The sequence below is a fragment of the Felis catus genome, chromosome D4, assembly GCF_018350175.1.
Source record: "Felis catus isolate Fca126 chromosome D4, F.catus_Fca126_mat1.0, whole genome shotgun sequence".
Taxonomy (NCBI): Eukaryota; Metazoa; Chordata; class Mammalia; order Carnivora; family Felidae; genus Felis; species Felis catus.
The window spans coordinates 32374115-32389024 of NC_058380.1; the positions used below are offsets into that span (position 1 = coordinate 32374115).

Genomic DNA, 14910 nt, shown 5'->3' on the forward strand with positions numbered 1-14910 from the left:
AGTCATAGGTTAGTTCTATTTTTAGTTTTTTGAGGAACCTCCATACTGTTTTCCAGAGTGGCTGCACCAGCTTGCATTCCCAGAAGTCACAATTCTTTAATATTGCTCACAAAGCCTGTATAACCTGGGCCTTATTTCTCTCTCCAGATTCATCTTGGCAACTCTTTGTTCATAATGCTGCAGTAGCACTGACTTTTTTTGCTCATGGAAGTCATTGAGCTTTGTACAGCCTCAGGACCTTTGCACATAATGTTCCCTCTGTCCAGAAGGCTCACTCCACAACTTTCCACCTGACCAATTCCTCCTTATACTTCAGCTCTCTAATTAATTTGTGACTTATTCACTGACACCTACCCAAACACTGCAAACTAGGTTAGGTCTTTCTGTTTTATACTTTCATAATACCCTGTACTTTGTCATGGCTGTACTTATCACGAACCTAATTAAATAATAGTTGTTTAGTTATTGAATATCTAGCTCTTTGGGTTGTGAGCTCCATGAGATCAAGAACTTATATCTTATGTTCAAAGCTATAAATCAATTATATAGTACAGTTAAAAGCACATAGCAGGCACTCAGTAAATAATGAATGTCCACAATTATCCATATTTGCATCTTTGGTCATAGATCTGTGCATATGAATGCTATATATATATATATATATATATATATATATATATATATATATATCTAGAACAAAAGAAATGTAGCTGATTTACTGCATTCTCTTTGGTAGCTGGAGGTTTTTTGTTTTGTTTTTCGTTTTGTTTTGTTGTGTTTTTTTTTTTTTTTGCCTTATTTTCTGAGGGAGACTCACCATGATAAATTTTGTTCAAGTTTGGCTTGAAAAAACCTTTTTTTCAAGGTTTATCCATACAAAAAGAGCATGTCAACTATAAAGGATAGGGTAAATCAGGCTGTTAGCAATCTCCATATCAAAATTTAATGTTAAAAGAAAATGACGCAATAGCCTATAAAGCACACAGGCAAGAAAAAAAGTGTGATGCAAGATTGTAACATTCAGTACGGTGTCTTGAGACATAAAAGTTAAGAGAATGAAGAAAATGAATTAAATCTTAAATTTCTATTTCCATTTATGATGGGCTAGGTTATTCAGACCAATATGTCCATAGATAATGAATAAAGATGCTGAATGAACTATATACATATATAAAAATTCCTCCAAGGCACAAAATTGCTGACAAGATAGTAAAAACTATTAGGCCAAAAGCTAAGAAAAGGTGGAAGCCCAGAAAAGGTGGAGTACAAGAGCACAAAAGCTACTCTTGCCTTGAGGACATTTTCTAGACAGGGACATCTAGCATTGTTTTTAGTAGGTTCACTGGGCATGGAAAGAGCAGACAAGGTCCAGGGCTACCCAAGGTGAAAATGCTATTAGGTGGACTCTTCCTATATTAGTTTGGGACTCCATAGGCTATACCGTAAGGATAAGGGTGAACCAGTACCCAAGAACTTTAGAAAATGTTGTTTTTTACATGGACTATAATAGGAGAAAAAAAATAAAAGCATCTCTCCCTATCCCATTTTTGAGCAGATATGGCCACCACACAGCTCCTGCTTAGATTTGTAGCCTGGGTTAGCAATGACTCAAGGAACCTCAATCCATGAAAACAGGTCTTACTGAGAAAGCCCTGGGGCACCTGGGTGGCTCAGTTGGTTAAGCATCCAACTTTGACTCAGGTCATGATCTCACGTTTTGTGAGTTTGAGGCCCATTTGGGGCTCTGTGCTGACAGCTCAGAGCATGGAACCTGCTTCAGATTCTGTGTCTCCGTCTATCTCTGCCCTTTCCCCCACTCACTCTCTGTCTCTCTGTCTCTCTCAAAAATAAACGTTAAGAAAGCCTCAAGGCACTTAGCAGGAGCAAACAAAAATCATTTTTTTTCCCCCAAGAAGCCACAAATACTTTCCTTCACAAATAGTTTTTCAAGGATAAGAAGTAAACATACAAGGAAACTAGACACCACAAACAACACACAGCAAAAATATCAGGCAGCAGAAATAAACCAGAAAATAATTGAGACATTAGAATTATGATACAGATTACAAAAGAACTATGATTACTATGTTTAAAGAAATAAAACAACACAACTACCAATGCAGGAAATAGGAGAGAGGAACATGTTTAAATGCTCTATATACATGCAATTGGCAAAATCCAGACTGGAGGAAACTCTGTATTGTCAAAGAACCCAGGTTAGTTAACAAAAAATTGTAAGGAAGAGAAAGCTTTAAAATTTGAAGATTATCATGTTAATTTCCCCGTTATTCCTGGTTTTTCATGAACATTTGTCATAAATGTTTCATTTCTTCTACTTTTTTTTTAGAGGACATTCTCCACATTAACCATTAGTACCTTGAATTTTGATGTTAAAACAACCCAACTTGCTTGTAATGTATTGTTCTTTCTATACAATCCTGGATTTAGTTAATATTTTAAGGATTTTTGAATCTACCTTCATGAGCAAAACTGGAATATAATTTTCCTTTAACTTGGTGCCTGTCAGGTTTCCCCATCAGGGTTATTCTGTGCCTCATAAAAAGTTGAAGTGTTCCCTGTGACTGTCTCCCTTTCCCCAGTTTGTAAATATCTCATTAAGACAGGAAAGTTATCCTGGTAATATGTTTGGTTTAACTTTCCAAGGAAATCAGGGTAGTCTGTAGTCTTCTTTGTGGGTAGCCTTTGCACTACTTTTTCAATTTGTTTTTAAACGATTTCGGTTTTCTATTTCCCTGTACGCAAGCAAAGAAGTACCGGCCCAGGACTTCTCAATTCCGGTAAGCCGACTGCAGAAAACTGAAGCCACAACACAGGAAAATGCGCACAAAACAAGTCACTTCCGTCTAGGAAGTGACGGTATAACCACGTCGGGCGCAGCGGGGCCTCAAAACCCCTTCTGCGGAAGCCGCGTTCTGACGTCACCACGCAGCCGAATACCCATAAGACCGCAACGAGCCGTATTGCATTGTGGGACACTTGTCCATACCCTGGGGGCTCAGTGCGTCAGTAGGGGGTTCTCCACAGTGACGTATGCACCTGTTCATTCCGCCTGCTCAAAATCTCTCCCCTCTATTAAGAACGGGGGCCGTCCCATCTTAGAGGAACAATAAAATGCTAGAGGATGGCTCCGGTTTTCGGTGACGCTGAAGGTAACAGAACCTGACCCAGGGCCTGAAACCCATCAGAGACTCACGTGACTCACTGCTACTCTCCCACTGGTCCCTTTACTGAGGCGTGTGTGTGCGTGCGTGTCATATGACAGACTTCTGGCTCAGCTGTCACGTGACTGCCACGTCGCTTGCGACTTTGGAGACTACTAGCCTCTAGGGGGCGAATGTCTTTACCGCCTCTTTTCCCACTTTGGGTTCCCCGTTAGTAGCGCATGCGCAGCATACGACTGCCGCCAGCTTTGTCTCCTGAACACCTCGTTCACCATTTCTTCCTCCGGAGTCGGAAAGGCGCGCTTCTTTGGGCTCTTGAGAAGGTGGTCCGGAAGCTGGCGACCAAGGGTAGTTGTTCACCCTCATCTGCTGAGACTATAGAGGTCGCCCCCACCCCAAACCCCAGGGTTGAAGAAAGGGTGCAGTGGGCAGGGCGGCGCAGCTGGGGAATCGGTCCTGCGTTGGGTGTTCTCTCAGAGCCAGAACTCGAGTGGGGAGCGCGCGTGCTAGTGACCCATAATGCGGCTATGTCGCTGTCATCTTCCCTTTCCATTGGGTTATCCTGGGTGTGAGCCTGCGCCACACGAATGTATTCTCTCACTCAGGAGAACCGCAATCCACCCTCTCTTCCACTAATGTAAATCTAAGTTGGCCTGTTTTTGTTTGTTTGTTTGTTTGTTTGTTTGTTTTAGATTTTTAGCTACCCAGTTCAGGAAATACCTTCTATCTTGTCCGTGATTTCCATCCTAATCTCATGGTGCTAGGACTAATCCACCGTTGCCATCTTTAGGTGTTTACCATTGTATTTGGCATCCCCCATCTTTTCATGGTATTCGACTTGATTTGACATGATAACATTTTTAAAATTTTATTTAATTCCAAGTTAGTTAAAAAATAGTGTAATAATGGTTTCAGGAGTAGAATTTAGTGATTTCATTACGCATAACACCTACTGCTCATCTCAACAATACCCTCCTTAATGCCCATCATACCCCCACCCCCCCTCCCAGCAATCCTCAGATTTTGTATTTAAGAGTCTTATGTTTTGCCTCCCTCTCTGTTTTTATCTTATTTTTCTTGCCTGTATGTTCATCTGTTTTGCTTCTTAAATTCCCATATGAGTGAAATGATATATTTGTCTTTAACTTATTTCACTTAGCATAGTATGTTCTAGTTCCAACCAGGTTGTAGCAAATGGCAAGATTTCATTCATTTTGATCGTAATATTCCATTGTGTACACACACCACACTTTCTACATGCACTCATTCAGTCGTTGGACATTTGGGCTCTTTCCATAATTTAGCTATTGTTGATAGTGCTGCTATAAACATTGGGATGTATGTGCCCCTCCGAAACAGCATACCTGTATCCTTTGGATAAATACCCAGTATTAAAATTGCTGGGTTGCAGGGTAGCTCTATTTTTAATTATTTGAGGGATTTCCATAGTATTTTCCAGAGCAGCTGCACCAGTTTGCATTCCCACTAACAGTGCAGAAGTGTCCTCCTTTCTCTTCCTCCTCTCTAGCTTTGGTTGTTTCCTAAGTTGTTAATTTTAGCCATTCTCACAGGTGTGAGATGGTATTTCATGGTTTTGGTTTGTATTACCCTGATGATGAGTGATGTTAAGCATCTTCATGTGTCTGTTAGCCATCTAGATGTAATCTTCGGAAAAGTGTCTGTTCATATCTTCTACCCATTTCTTCACTGGATTATTTGTTTTGTGGGTGTGGAGTTTGATACATTTCTTTACAGATTTTGGATACTAACCCTTTGTCTGTCATTTGCAAATATCTTCTACCATTCAGTTGGTTGCCTTTTAGTTTTATTGTTTCCTTTGCTGTGCAAAAGCTTTTTATCTGGATGAGGTCCCAATAGCTCATTTTTACTTTTGTTTCCTTTGCCTCCAGAGACATGTCTAATAAGAAGTTGCTGTGGCCAAGGGCAGAGAGGTTGTTGCCTGTTTTCTCCTCTAGGATTTTGGTGGTTTCCTTACATTTAGGTCTTTCATCCATTTTGAGTTTATTTTTGTGTATGGTGTTAGAAATTGTTCCAGGTTCTTTCTTCTGTAGATTACTGTTTGCTGAAGAGACTGTCATTTATCCGTTGGCTATTCTTTCCTGCTTTTTGGAAGAGTAGTTGGCCATACATTTCTGTATCCATTTCCGGGTTCTCTATTCTCTATTTTATTCCATTGATCTATGTCTGTTTTTGTGCCAGTACCATACTGTCTTGATTACAGCTTTGTAATACAGCTTGAAGTCCAGAATTGTGATGCCTCCAGTTTTTGTTTTGTTTTTCAACATTACTTTGGCTCTTCGGGGTCTTTTCTGGTTCCATTCAAGTTTTAGAATTGTTTTTTCTAGTGCTGTGAAGAATGATGGTGTTATTTTGATAGGGATTAGCTGAATGTGTAGATTGCTTTGGATAGCATTGACATTTTAACAATATTTGTTCTTCTAATCCAGAGGCATGGAATGTTTTTCCATTTGTGTCTTCAATTTCTTTCATAAACTTTCTATAGTTTCCAGATACAGATATTTTACCTCTTTGGTTAAGTTTATTCCTAGGTATTTTATGGTTCTTGGTACAGTTGTAAATGGGATTAATTCCTTGATTTTCCTTCTGCTGCTTCATTATTGGTGTATAGAAATGGCCACAGATTTCTGTACATTGATTTTATATCCTGCAACTTTGCTAAAATCATGGATCAGTTCTAGCAGTCTTTTGGTGGAGTCTTTCAGGTTTTCCACGTAGAGAGTGAAAGTTTGACTTCTTTCATACTGATTTGGATGCCGTTTATTTCTTTTTGTTGTCTGATTGCTGACTCTAGGACTTCCAGTACTATGTTGAGCAACAGTGGTGAGAGTGGACATATCTGTCATATTCCTTTTTTAAAAATATATATATTTTTAATGTTTATTTATTTTTGAGAGAGAGAGAGAGAGAGAGAGAGAGAGAGAGAGAGAGAGAGAGAATGCAAACGGGGGCTGGGCAGAGAGAGAAGGAGACACAGAATCCAAAGTGGGCTCCAGACTCTGAGCTGGGCCCACTAGGCCCCAATGCAGGGCTCAGACTCATGAACCATGAGATTATGACCTGAGCCGAAGCTGGACACTTGACCAACTGAGCCACCCAGGTGACCCTCCTGTCGTATTCCTGACCTTAGGAGGAAAGCTCTGTTTTTCCCCATTGAGGATGATATTAGCTGTGGGTCTTTCGTATATGGCCTTTATGATGTTGAGGTTTGTTCCTTCTATCCCTACTTTGTTGACTTTGTTGAGGGTTTTTATCCAGAAAGGATGCTGTATTTTGTCAAATGCTTTTTCTGCATCTATTGAGAGGATCATGTGGTTATTATCCTTTTATTAATGTTATTTATCACATTGATTGATTTGTGGATATTGAACCATTCCTGCAGTCCAGGAATAAACCCCACTTGATCATGGTGAATAATTATTTTAATGTATTATTGGATTCGATTTGCTAGTACCATGTTGAGAATTTTTGCATCTGTCTTTATCAGGGAAATGGTCCATAATTCTCCTTTTTAGTGGGGTCTTTGTCTGGTTTTGGGATCAAGGTAATGCTGGTAATACACAGAATCTGAAGCAGGCTCTGAGCTGTCAGCACAGAGCCCGACATGGGGCTCGAACCCACAAACCGTGAGATCATGACCTGAGCTGAAGTCAGATGCTCAACTGACTGAGTCACCCAGGTGCCCCTAAAAATCCAGTCTATCTTTAAGATAAGTTTGGTAAAAGTCTTTTAGTCACACCATTAAAAAATTAAAATGTAGAAAAGTATATAGTGAAAAATCTGTTTCACATCCTTACAGCCTATTTGCTCAATTTCCAATGCACCCCATCCCAAAGACAACTAGTTGGGAGGTTATGGTAGTTTATGCTAGTTGGCTAGACAACTAGTTGGGAGCCAAGGAAATACAAATACACTTATTTTCCTACTTTCTTTTTTTTTACACACAAAGAGTAGCCTAATATACATAATGTTCTGCATCCTACTTTTTTTTCATTTAAAAACATTTTTGAGGGGCGCCTGGGTGGCTCAGTCAATTGAGTGTCCAGCTTTGGCTCAGGTCATGATCTCGCAGTCTGAGTTTCGAGCCCCGTGTCGGGCTCTGTGCTGACAGCCCAGAGCCTGGAGCCTGCTTCAGATTCTGTGTCCCCCTCTCTCTCTGCCCCTCCCCCACTCATGCTCTGTCTCTCTGTCTCAGAAATAAATAAACATTAAAAAAAATTAAAAAAAATAAAAAATAAAAACATTTTTGAGATTCATGCGCATATACAATGTTATCACTTTTTGTACAGCTGTACAGATTCCATGGTATGGCTATACTATGTGGTTTTTTTTTTTTTATTTTTTATAACCAGTCCCCTATTGATAGCCATTTGGGATTGTCTATTATGAACAATGCTGTAATGAAAAAAAATTGTTGTGCAAATTTATGATGATACAAATTCCTAAAAGACCATTTCTGTGTTAAAAGTTATATGTATTTGAAATTTTGATAGATAAATGCCAACTGCCTTCTGTAAGCATCATACTAATTGAATTTCCACTACCAATGTGTATATATTTTCTGATAGTCTTATCAACAAAATGTTAGCATACTTATTTCATTTGATGACTTGATAGATTGTCATGATATCACATAATATTTTTAATTTTCATTTCTCTTGGGAAATGAGCATCTTATATTTAAGAGCCATGTATATTTTTTCTTTTCTGGGAACTCAGTGTAAACCGTTGTCAATTTTTCTATTGATTTGTTTTATTCATTAATTTTTAATGTATTTTTAGTTCTTTTTTTTTTAATTTTTAATGTTTATTTTTGAGAGAAAGAGCACATGCATTCGGGAGGGGCAGAGAGAGAGGGAGACACAGAATCAGAAGCAGGCTCCAGATTCTGAGCTGTCAGCACTCATGGGGCCTGAACTCATGAATTGGGAGATCATGACCTGAACCAAAGTCAGAGGCTTAAATGACTGAGTGAGTCAGGTACCCAAATATACATGCTGCTTCTTAATAAAAGGACCTGCAGCAGAGATAATGTATTCAATATGATTGGGAAAATTGAAAGGAAAATTTTCTGCCAAGCTTAATTCATTTGCTGTGATGGAGCATAGTTCAGTCTGAGCTTCTATCAGCTATGGCAAAAAGGGAAAGGTATTTGGCAAAAGGAAACAAATAGAAAACCTTTAGTGGGTTCTAAAAATTCTAAACGAACTATAAAGCTATAAGAGGAATCCATTACCCTGACTCTGTTTTGTTTTTTCCCCCTAGAACAAGACAAATTCATGGGAAAAATGGAAAAGCAAAAGTTCTGATGTTTTGCTTTTGATTTCACCAACTCCAGGTGTTTTCTTTTTAGAAAGGTAAGAAATTTATCTCAGAAACTAACAAATATGCTGTGCTTGAAAGATTCATTCTCACTTAGATTGCTGAAAAGCATCTCTAACAATTCAGCTAAAATAAGAATGCTTACCTGTCTAGTATTTTTTATTTATTTATTTAAATTATTTATTTATTTATTTAAGTAATCTCTACAGCCAAAGTAGAGCTTGAACTCATGACTCTGAGATCGAGAGTTGCATGCTCCTCTGACTGAGCCAGCCAGGCGCCCCCATGTGTCCAGTATTTGATTCAATTGAAAATGGACACCAGAAAATCCCTTTCTTTTTAATAAATTAAATAAAAATAATTTAAAATGAGTACTTTTGAAAGCACTGATACTATAAAAGGTAATACTAAAAAATAAAGGTCCAGAAGAAAACAAAATACTTGGAAACTTACAAGATGGTATAGGGACCATTTGGAACCCCAAGGTCAGTATGAAGATTATTTTAAGCTGAAGACATTTGAGAATCAATACGTGCAGAAAGAAGCCTTCTCAGAGCTTCCCTTATCTAACTAAAAGCAGAAACTTCTGGGAAGTGAGGCTGCAAGAATTTCCCTGTCAGGGTCAGCCTACCCCAAGGAGAGAAATCAAGAGTAAACCTACTATAAATCCCTTTCCCAGAAGAGTTTTATGGCCATGAAAAGTAAGGAAAACCACTCACAGCAGCATAAACAAACTATCACAAAGGTTCTTTCCAGATTGTTTTTTAAAAACCCATTTGTTTTTCTTAAGTAAATCTCTTTATTCTTCCCACAAAGTCTGTTTTTCTCTACTAAATTAGATTAGCCTCTGACTAACTGTTCAATGAGCTAGATTCCTCCTTTATTAACACCATATGCCTATGAATAAACCTTAATTATCAGATCCCCAGTTGCTGAACTTAAAAGGGTGGAGGAAGTTTTTCCTCTCTAACAGTGGTCAAAGGGACAGCAGTTTTTTCAATGAGGAAAAGAAAATGGGGTGGTGGTGCAGGGAACTTCAAATATTTTCCAAAAAGAGGAAATCTAAATGGATCATAAACAAAGCCTTTTAATTTCATAAATATCCAGAAAAGGCAAATTTAAATCACCCTTCTGATTGACAAATATTAAGAATCTGACAGTACCCAGTGTTTGGCAAGAATGGTGAACAACAGGAACACTCAAACACTGCTGGACAGAGTGTAAATAGATGCAACAATTTTACAAACAGCTTGACATTTTCTAAAAAATTGAATATACAGATATTCTAGGACCCAGCACTTTCACTCCCAGCTATACACTCATCCTTGCTACTCAACTGCGGACTATACACCAGAAACCTCAGCATTTCCCAGCAACTTGTTAGAAATGTAAATTTCTGGGCCTTACTATAGATCATATGAATTGAACTCTGCATCTTAACAAGATCTTGAGTGATACATAAGCACCTGTGCCCCAGGATCCATGGACAAGAATGTTCTTGATAGCTACAAACAAATAATCCCTTTATCTGTGAACAGGAGAAAGTATGCTATATTCATAAAATATATGAAAATTATATGTTAATGAAAAGGAACAAATTACAGTTAAATGCAACATGGATAAGTATCACAATGTTGAGAGAAATAAGTAAGACAAAAAAATACATAGACTATAATTCATATATGTAATCTTCAGTAACAGTTACAACCAAACTGTGCTGTTTATGTATGATAAGGTACATTAAGGTAATGATACTAAAAAGGGGAGAAAGTAAAGCAAGAAATTGATTCAGGGTGAAATCAGGGTGGAATTTCTCCAGAGGAGAGGGGTGAGTTGTGATCTTGGAGGGAGGGAGGCAGTTGTAGGGTGCTTACAGAACAGGCGTATGTGTTGGATAGTGTCTAAAGTGTTTCTATTTTATAAGTATTTAAATGGTATATAAGTTCTGTGTAGTTTTCAGTATGTGTGTTATATTTCACATTAGATAAATAAGTGCTATAGACTTATTTCCAACGATATCTGGATGGCTGACAATGAGAAAAACAATAAACAGGAAGTAACAGCAAAGTAAATTGGCACTGGATAGACTAGAAAAAGAAAAACCAAGGCCTCCCAGTGTTTGTTCTATTGAAAATAAGGCCTTTTTTTTTTTTTTTTTCCTGGGTAAGGCAATCTTTATTTTCCATGAGGGAAGTTTGGGCATACAGACTCAAAGAGTGGATGTGTTCTAGGGGGAGGGGTAGAAGGAAGCAGGAGAATGGGAGGAGGCTACAGACCATGCCAGGGTGGAGGAGGAGATGGGGATGACAGAGGGTGGGGAGGGGTTGGGGTTGGGTGGCAGGGGTGGTAGTGGTAGATGGACACAGGATACAGCACTTAGAGATCAAAGAGGAGGCCATACCCCAAGCTCTCAACTTACATGTTTTCCTCCTTCCCCTAGTCCTGCCCCCTGTCCACCTGTTTGCATTTGACCACAGACCCTCACAGGAGTAGCAGTTCAAGAACCCTTTTCTGAGTCAAACATAGAGGGAAATGGTGTCCCATGTTGGAACTATCAGAGGAACATCCCAAAAATTGAGTTAAGGAAGATTTGGCCACTAGGGCACCTAAATAGGAAGTTAGGTAAGGTGAAGAATGCCCAAAAAGAAAACAATCAACCTCGGCTATGCTTTCTGTAGCTTTTATACCTAGATCTGATGTTCATGGAGTGGCCTTGAAGCCTCTCATTATCATGGCCTTGATGGAGATTGGTGAATATATTATTTTAATCTGGAGAAAGTTCCTTTCTGTGTAAAATAGACTATGTAAGATAACTAAACTTCAAATTGTTGAAAATAAACCTCACCTGAAAAAAAAAAAAAAACAAACCCAGAAATTCCTAAGAATGTGTCCAAACATGAACAGATGATAACAGGAACAAAGAAATCCTTGGGTTCATGACCACTTCAGAATATACTTCAGAATACAACTCACTTTTTTTTTTTTTTTTTAATAACTCATTAAGAAGGCTGGGCTTAAAATTGTACTCGGGACTCTAAGAAAGTAGGCATAAGACAGAGGAAGATAAATTTAGGATGGACTTTGAGAAAGAAGTGGCATAGAAATCTGAAAAATGTTACAAATTTCTGGAAAGATAAAACATAAGAAATCACTAAAATTTATAAAAATAAAAATGGTCATTAATTGTCTTAGTCCATTCCGGATGCCATAAGAAAATACCACAGACTGGCTAGTTTATAAACAACAGTAATTTATTTCTCACAGTTCTGGAAGTTGGGAAGTCCAAGATCAAGGTGCCAATATGGTCACTTGGTTTACAACTGTGCTTTAGTGCTGTGTCCTCTCTTAGTGGAAGGGGCAAACAAGCTCTCTGGGGTCTCTCTTATAAGATCATTAGTTCTACTCATGAGGGCTCCACCTCATGAATAAGCCCCTCCCAAAGGACCTACCTCCTAATACCACTACACCAGGCATTAGGATTTCAACATAAGAAATTTGGGGGGAGGGGCGCCTGGGTGGCGCAATCGGTTAAGCGTCCGACTTCAGCCAGGTCACGATGTCGCAGTCCTTCAGTTCGAGCCCCGCGTCGGGCTCTGGGCTGATGGCTCAGAGCCCGGAGCCTGTTTCCGATTCTGTGTCTCCCTCTCTCTCTGCCCCTCCCCCGTTCATGCTCTGTCTCTCTCTGTCCCAAAAATAAATAAACGTTGAAAAAAAAAAAGAAAAAAAAAAAAAAGAACTTTTGGGGGAAACACGTTAAGACCACAACATCAATGAAGCAAAAGTTGTTAAAGAAACCATCAAATGTGAGCTATTTCAAAAGTAGGGGGCAAGAAATTCAGGTTTTGGAAAATAGAGCAGTTGCCACAGAGAGTAGAGAATTGGGATGAACCAGCCACATTGAGCTGAGTAAAACCTTGAAGATCATAAGAGGTCTCCAAATGTGGGGCGCCTAGGTGGCTCAGTCGGTTAAGCATCCAACTCCTGATTTTTGACTCAGGTCATGATCTCATGGTTGGTGAGTTTGAGCCCCACGTTGGGCTCTGCGATGACAGCACAGAGCCTGCTTGGGACTCTCTGTCTCCCTCTCTCTTTGCCTCTCCCCTTCTCTCTCTGTCTCTCTCTCTCAAAATAAATAAATAAGCAAACAAACATTAAAAAAAAGATGTCTCCAAAAGGAAAGAACAGATTTGTTGATTACAAAATTGCAAAGAGAATTGGAACAGTTATTTTGAGATGAATTCTGAAACTGAGGACAAAAGTAATGAAAAAACTTTATGTATATACTGAAATAAGCAATAGAGAATCAGGGCCCAAGCTCTATTAGAACATGAAGACAGAAATGCTTCACTAGGCAAGATAAAGTGATACCAGCCACTCACAAGTCATAGATTGTAGATGGAAGTTGGAAGACCACAGAAGGAAGTTGAAAGAGTAGTCCTGTTCATTGCGATTATTCCAGGTTTAACTAGAAACAGACCCTAAAGCAGAGTATGAAGAAAATAAAAACAAATGTTATGTACTAGGTTGAATAGTATATCTCCCAAATCCATGTCCACCTGGAACTTGTAAGTGTGACTTTATTTGGAAATAGGGTCTTTACAGATGTAGTCAAGTTAAAATGAGATTATGCTGGATTGGAGCAACTGGTGTCCTAAGAGGGGAATTTGGACACAGATATATACACAGAGGGAAGATGGACAGAGATAGGAGTGATGCTGTCATCTGGCAAGAATGCCAAAATTTGCTAGCAACCACCAGAAGCTGGAAGAGTCAAGGAAGGATTCTTCCCTAGAGACTTTAGAGTTGGTGTGACCTTGCTGATGCCTCAATGTTTGACTTCTGGCCTCCAGAACTGTGAGAGAATAAATTTCTGTTGTTTTAAGCCACCCAGTCTGTAGTATTTACTATATAGCCCTAGGAAACTAATGTACCTATGATCAGATGGCAGAATGAGAAAGGTCAGGAACAATTAGTTGAAATAAAACAGTAAAAGCAGAGAATTCAATATCTGGAAAATTAATACAAAACAAGAAGATAACATTGCCATTCTGTAACAAAGTCCACTAAATTTTTTTTTTTTTTTTTTTTACACAAGTGCAATTTTAATCCTCCATTATCCTGCAGTAACATCCACTGCTGGCTTTATATGTATTAAAACTGCATTTGCCAAGAACTGTGAACATTGAGAATCTTTACATGAAGTCACATGGTTGATACAGGTCCATAGATACCTTCTAGCACCAACAGAATACATACACAATACATATCAAATGGTCTTGATGGATAAATTTGCTTCATTAGATACTCATATTTAGTAAAATTCACAGTTAATACAGAATTTCATTTTCTTAGTTTATCTTTATTACACATTTTTTCTAAGATTTTAAGTATTTAAGAAAAACACCACTTATTCATTCAAGGTTGTAATTTGTAGGGCAATAAACAATGGGTTCTAAATTTCTTAAAGGTGTCTATAGCAATTTAAAATACCAGGAGTCTTCTTTTCAATTTGTAGCACCTGACTTGAGACCTTTATTAAGTGCAAAGTTTAAGTTCATTTAGTGCATTCATTAAAATTCATTGTCACTGTTTCTTTTGTGAGAAAGACTTATTTCAATTGTTATTTCTCAGACTACCTATATATAGAGAGAGAGAGCATGGATGTATATTCTTTCCAATTGGGTAGAATTTTATTTTCAGAATTTATAGCTAGAACAAGAACTCACAGCATCTCTGAATGGCCTTTCACTCAAAACAATGGTGATAGTAATGTATAAAATGGATTTGGGGTCTTCCCCCCTATTTAACATTATCAAACATGTTTCCAAAGTATTCTTGGAAAATATTTAAAAATATATGAATAATCTACCATATGATACACCATCATTCTCTAACCATTTCTCAATTGTTCATTTACATCAGTTGCAATTTTTTTATGAGTAACATTGTGGTGAACATCCTCACCCACAGTTTTAAGCAAGAATGATTCTATCTTTAGGATAATGTCAACTAAGTAGCTTACTGGGTCAGACTGCAGATGGTTTTAAGGCTTTAGTATACTTTACCAAATAATCTCCAGAACGTGAACAACTCCTACCAACATTAGTTTACTGTGATCACGAAGTGAACTTGGTATCAGTGAAGGAAATTCAACCACAAATCTATTAGATGCCCAAGCATCTCAAAACTATCACACCAAAGAAGCAAGGAGACAATATTAATGATGATTAAGCCAAAATTCAAATTCTCTAAAACATTACTCAGCTTCAAATCATGATTTAATTAAATCATGATTATTTTAAGAAAACTAACTCATTAAATCATGATTATTTTAAGATAATAAACAGAAAAGCTTTGCACAAAAAAA

General features: G+C 38.1%; 1 protein-coding gene across 25 annotated transcripts in view; it reads left to right on the forward strand.

Annotated features, from left to right (window-relative positions):
• The first annotated feature begins 2999 nt into the window (after window positions 1–2999).
• Window positions 3000–14910, forward strand: part of LOC123381494 — a 57191-nt gene continuing 45280 nt past the window's right edge. For 7 of the 25 annotated variants that reach the window (XM_045042642.1, XM_045042641.1, XR_006588549.1 and 4 more), the window contains exons 1-2: window positions 3289–3565; window positions 8487–8578. In XM_045042642.1, the coding sequence (XP_044898577.1) occupies window positions 3404–3565; window positions 8487–8578 (254 nt within the window). In that variant the 5' untranslated portion in view covers window positions 3289–3403. Of the gene's footprint in view, window positions 3171–3287; window positions 3566–8486; window positions 8579–14910 lie in introns of those variants that run through there. The other 18 variants (XM_045042647.1, XM_045042646.1, XM_045042644.1 and 15 more) reach the window with 8 other exon arrangements.